The 5,741-nt window shown below is 48.2% G+C and overlaps 1 protein-coding gene across 1 annotated transcript; it reads right to left on the bottom strand.

The window, feature by feature from the left end:
- Positions 1-4,240: 4,240 nt before the first annotated feature.
- RPS20 (ribosomal protein S20) lies at positions 4,241-5,375 on the bottom strand. Its single transcript, XM_079902388.1, has 4 exons — positions 5,221-5,375; positions 4,946-5,045; positions 4,612-4,685; positions 4,241-4,459 (listed from the first exon to the last, which is right to left on the bottom strand). The coding sequence occupies exons 1-4, from the start codon at positions 5,221-5,223 to the stop codon at positions 4,277-4,279; spliced, it is 360 nt and encodes a 119-aa protein (XP_079758514.1). The 5' UTR covers positions 5,224-5,375; the 3' UTR covers positions 4,241-4,276.
- Positions 5,376-5,741: the final 366 nt, after the last annotated feature.

Here is a 5,741-nt window from a genome sequence, read left to right as displayed (position 1 = left end):
TTTTGCAAGGTGGAAAGTTCTGGAAAGCTTTTGCAGCAATGGGAATATACTCAACACTACTGAACCGTTAAAAAAAAAAAAAAGAAGAGTCCTTATGTTTTCGAAGTGAATACACTGAAAAATAAATGTGCATCAAAAATATGTCTGGGATTAAGTTCAAAATAATTTGAGGGTTGATTGGGGGAGAGGATGGAGTTATACATGAAATAAGACTGGCATCAGCTGACAATTCTTAAAGCTGACTGGGTTCATTATACCATTCCCTCTACTTCTGCATACGTTTGAAATTTTCCAGAATAAGGGAATTTTTTTAAAAAAATTGACAACATGAATAAAATCAATGAAAGTGCTAGGTGAGAAAGTCCAAGAAATGTCCCACACAATAAAAGACTAAAAGAGCATATGAAAGAAAGCAACACACAGGACCTCCAGAAGGGTTATCCAATCAATAGGAGCCTCAGAAAGAGAAAGTAAACAAATGGAGGGCAAAGCTAAAATAATGAGATTGTCTTTGTCCAGCAGATGGACATCACTGCATTTCCACTACTGGTAGGAATATAAATGGGCAGTCATTTGAGGGCATCCATTTGATAGTATCTTAAAGTTTCTTTTATCTAACCTAGAAAAACATTCATATACACACCCACAGTAAATGTTCTTTAATACCTGACTTTCTAATTCTTTTATATCAGCCACTATATATAAATATCTACAATTCAATCAAAATTCAGAAATTCAACTTCCAGGAACGTATCTTACATAGTTGTACAAGTGAACAAATATTAAAAACGTATTTACTGAAGTGCTTTTAATAGCAAAAAAGCGGGAAGTGTCTATTAAGTCCATCAAGGGTGCAGTTAAATGAATAAGGGGCACTCACACAATGCAGTACTCACTGGAAGAAATGAGGTATGTGCAGATATAGAAACACATCCCAGACACATCAAGACAAAAATAATTTACAGAATGTTCACTATTCTCATTTGTATTTTTAAAAAGGAGATACAGATTTTATATAGCTAAGAGGAGATAGATAAAAATCACATACACTATATTCACGTGAAAAGTTCTGAATATAGTATTAACAATACCTTTGGGGATGGGTTCTATATAAAGAAAAGCACTTTATAGGACAGAATGTACAGAAGGATCAAGTTCTTTCATTCTGCAAGTTTAATTTGCTAGGAAAGTGAAATATACTGTTCAGAGAATGAAGGAAGTTAAGAACTGACTTAGCTCCTTACTTTCAAAAGGCTGAAATTTTGGCGCTGCCAGGTTCTCCGGTAGAGTTAGACCAGCCTAGTCACTTTTTTGGTGAAGAAGGATGCAGTCAGAAAGGCCAGGCCCCTGGGGATTCAAGTACACTTCTCAAAATGCCCTTGTAAGTAATATGACCAATACCACTGTCAGCAGTATACCACATATCCTGGGGGAATCAAGGTCCCCGTGGGAGAAATCTATGCACTTGGCAAACCAGTCTTCGTTTGTTTGGAAAATGTCTCCCAGAGAGACAAAGGAACACCCAACACACCCTCGAGACAGATACAAGTACCTTCATTTTGCACATGATAACTGAGGCTCCAAGAGGTACCTTATCAAGCCCACATATCCAGGCAATTACGTTTGGAACAGATTTGACAGCATGGCCAAGAATTCTACACTCCTGCCCATTCACTTGACATCCCAGATCCTGAACATACATACTTAGGGATGTCAGGTGAAAAAATCTGATCTAGCAACGCACAGCCTTATGTTCCTGCCACGTTTCGTGTAGCCACCATGTCTAGAAGAGAAGTACTCTGTGACCCTAAAGGGAATGAGGTAAGGACCGCAGAGGCCTCCCATTTTCAACCTTCCTCTCCCTCCCTAACCCATACAAGCTGGCCTACGACACAGAATCACTGGCATCGTCGCCACTATGTAAACTACCTTTACTTTGTGGTTTGCTACTAGTAACACTCAAAGGCCCTGTAGGGGTTTTATTTCCAAGCAGGCATTTTGAGTGTTCAAGGGATTGAAGATAATAGTTCCCCAAATCTTAAGTGCCGTATTTTAGCTGTATTAAAGGCCCTAAGTATTGCTTACAGCTTAAATACAACTCCAACTATTTGAGTGTGATAAATTACAATTTGTGAAGCATCGGTCACTCTGGCATGCCATCGGCTGAACTCCAGAGCTGTACGAAAGCCTTTAGGCTGTTCCAATACCTTCAACACCTTCTGACTCAATGATGGCACATTTTGCACAATAATCTACTCTTTAGCCGTAAGTAGCTTAGTTTTCACAGAACTGAGATCTTTTTACAACCAGTTCTCAGGATATTGATCACATATTCCAAAGACTTCTGAGTTGCAATACACTTAAGAGTACTGAAACAAGCTTGCTGGAATTTCCATCTGGGGCCACACATTACCAGGTACTTGAATGTTAAAATGATCTTAACCACTACCATAACAGCTCTCTTTGCACTTCTAGTGCAAAGAATCCTGAAAACTGGGCTAGAGGACAAGTTAGTAGTTTCGCTGCCAGGCTGATTATTTTCTTCCCAACTTCTAGAGTTAAACTGAGAACACCAGCTTCTCTAGGAAAGGAGAATGGATCGCCGCTGGCCTCAGGAACCGAACCAGACTCCTGTCTAACTCTTACTGAAGTCTTTACAGCCCAATGTCTATAGAACAGTTACTATGAAACTTCAATTCTTCCTGTTTCCCCAAGCTAATTAGTTTAATAAAAGTTGATGATCTGGCTTAATGCTGTTACAAATGGTTAACCTTAGCATAGTTCTTCCCAGGTTCTGCGCCACTGAAATCCCTTTTCAAGATCCCATATTTTGTGGAGACCTGCTAAGAGAAAAAATTAGAATCAAAAGGACCTGGACGTTGGAAAGAACAGCAGGGGGAGGGTTAAGGGATGAGAAGAGCCATTCTGAGCGGCTGTGTGGCGCGTGGTGGCCAGGCACTGGGAGAGAAGACAGAACAGGAGGGTCTGTGGGCGCTGAGGTGCTGGTGCGTGGCACACAGCCGGATGTATACAGAAATCTGAACACTGCACAGATGGTAACTGAAGCCAGTGGACAAGGCAGTCCAAAGTGGACTAGACCCCAGCCCAGAGGAAAGGCGGGAATCTCATTACTGTGATTCTACTAAGAGTAGCAAATGGGAGGACATTTTCTGAGGAGAATTTTATCATTTGTAAAATGCTTATATACTTGTCAGAGATACTTCTTGAAATTTTCTCTAACAGAAAAACACGTATTTAGCAAATCCATCGGATTATAAACTAATAGCAAAAATTTAATACTTTTAATGGGACATCAAGATGGATTCTCAACCCATGGGCCCACTGAAATCTCAGCTATGCTATTAAGCCTAGGACGCCGGGCAAGTTTAACCTCAAAACCAGTTCCTATATCTACACAATGGGAACATTCAAGAAGATGTAACACGTAAGCAGAGCCCGGTACTTAAGCAGTGTCATCCGCTACTGTGCCGACGGGGGCCTGAATAAACGGAACGTGACCTATGCGATGTGCTTTTCGGGCCTAAGGCTGACGTAAATTTATGAAGCTAATGTCTATGTGCAAACTACACGTTAATGTAGCCTCCTACTGGACGGCCTACATACATTCAGTGAAAAATAATTCCAGGAAGATTATGTAAAGCTCGTCTACAGATGTAACCTAACATTAATCTAAGCACTGGGATCGTTTCTATTCTAATCTAAAATATCAAGGCACCGGCGTCTATAAAATTAACAAAGTTTCAAAAACATTTCGAAATCTGCCAAGTTTAAAAGGAGCCATGACCACCGGGCAGAGCTGGGGCTGGAAACCTAAGGTGTTACCTTCCCCGAGCTACTTGTCCTCCAGTGCGTCAGGCTCTTAACCATGGCTGTACACGCGAGAATCGCCCCAGAAACTTTTGACAGTACCCCGTATCTATCAAGTCAGGTCTCCCAGAGTAGAACGCAGACACGTGTTCCTGGGAAGGGCTCCCACAGGCGGCCAGAGCTGTGCGTACTCACCTCCAACGCAAGGTCTCACACGTTCTGTAGCTAATGCGGTTCAGCGTTCAAACGTCACGTGCAAACTGACTCAGTGGGCCCTGCAAGATGCAACGAGGAAGAGCGGAACCCAGGCTACCCACCTACTTCTCGTCACCCTGCTACAAGGTGCAATGAATTCCGGAGTACGACTCCCTCCCTAAGGCCCGTCAGGGTCAGGAATGAGAGCCCACGAAGCTTAACGGCCGATTATCAATTTATTAGAGCCGCTGGCTCAAGCATCTGCAATGGTGACTTCCACCTCGACCCCGGGCTCGATGCTGATGGAAGTGATCTGCTTGACGATCTCGGAAGGGCTGTGCAGGTCAATGAGGCGCTTGTGGATCCTCATCTGGAAACGGTCCCAAGTCTTAGAACCTTCCCCGCAGGGGGTTTTCCTCGTCGTTATTCTCAGGGTCTGCAGCAGAAGACAGAGGACACCAGGCACCCAGGCTGCGGGAGCGCCGCGCTCCGCAACCCCCCCGGCGGGGCGCTCCGAACAGCAGGGCTGCGCGCTAGGCCCGAAGCCGCCCGGCGGCCCCCCGCGCCCCGGAGCGCCAAGGCTCTCACCTTGGTGGGCATCCGCACCGGCCCCTTCACCTTGAGGTTCTTCTCCTTCGCGCCTCTGATCAGGTCGGCACACACTACAAGCGGGGAAAAGCGTCTGGGCCCTCGCTCACGACAGGGGCGGCCTTACCGGCCTCCAAGGCCGCCGGCTCAGAATAGCGTACGCGACTATCACCGCAACTCAACCCAGTAAGCATCTCCTCATCGCCAGCGGCGGGGGGAGGGCGCGGTCCACGCCGAGGGGCCGTCCTTGCTCGGCCTCCTCGAGCCTCACAAGCCCAGCTCGCCGCTGCTCCCGCCAGAGCCCGTCCCCCGCCCCCGGAGCCACCGCACTGACCCTTCTCCAGCGACTTCACGTTGCGGCTGGTGAGAGTGATCCGAATCCGGTGGATCGCCACCTCGGGCTCCACGGGAGTCTTTCCGGTGTCTTTAAAAGCCTGTTGCCCCACAGGTGAGAAGATAAAGAAGCACCTTGGAGGCAGCCTATCACCTCCCGGGTACGAGCGCGCTCACCAGCCCCCTTCCCCGGACAAGCGAGTCCCGTCTCCTCCCGCCAGCCCGGCACCCCCCACACCCACCCCCCGAGATCCGACCGGGACGCCCTCGACTCACCATGGCTGCGGTGCGGCTTCCTGACCGACTTGTTCCTCCGCGAGAGCGAACAGCGGTGAGTCAGGAGCGGGGGCCGGAGAGAGAAGCTCGAAACTCCCCGACAGCTGCTACCGCGTCTTCCTCCAAGAGGCACGCGTGCGGCCTGCCGGGCCCTTATATAGCCGCGCTCGCGTCTGCATCCGGGTCCCGCACGCCCCTCCGCGCTGCCCCGGAAGAGGAATCGCCTGGCGGGCTCTAAGGCGGAGGCGCGAGCAGAGGGGCGGCCAGGTGCGGCCGCGCGCGCTCCCTGTTGGCCCGGCGGAGTCAGAGCGCCGTCGGGTGAGGCGCAGCCGCGGTCCTCAGGGCACCTGGCGGGGATGATGGGGAGACTGCGACCTGGCCTAAAACTCCACAAACTCCTCCGTCCTGGTTCGCCGACCGCCGGCTTCTAAGGAGTCAGAACGACTCCTGTGCTTGTGGAGTCTACCCTGCAAAGCTTCTTCCCGTACAAACCGAATCACTCGTGCTCTAAACAAACGGGT

This window comes from Stenella coeruleoalba (genome assembly GCF_951394435.1).
Source record: "Stenella coeruleoalba genome assembly, chromosome: 17".
In the NCBI taxonomy this organism is placed as follows: domain Eukaryota; kingdom Metazoa; phylum Chordata; class Mammalia; order Artiodactyla; family Delphinidae; genus Stenella; species Stenella coeruleoalba.
This window is presented reverse-complemented; position numbering and strand designations above follow the sequence as displayed.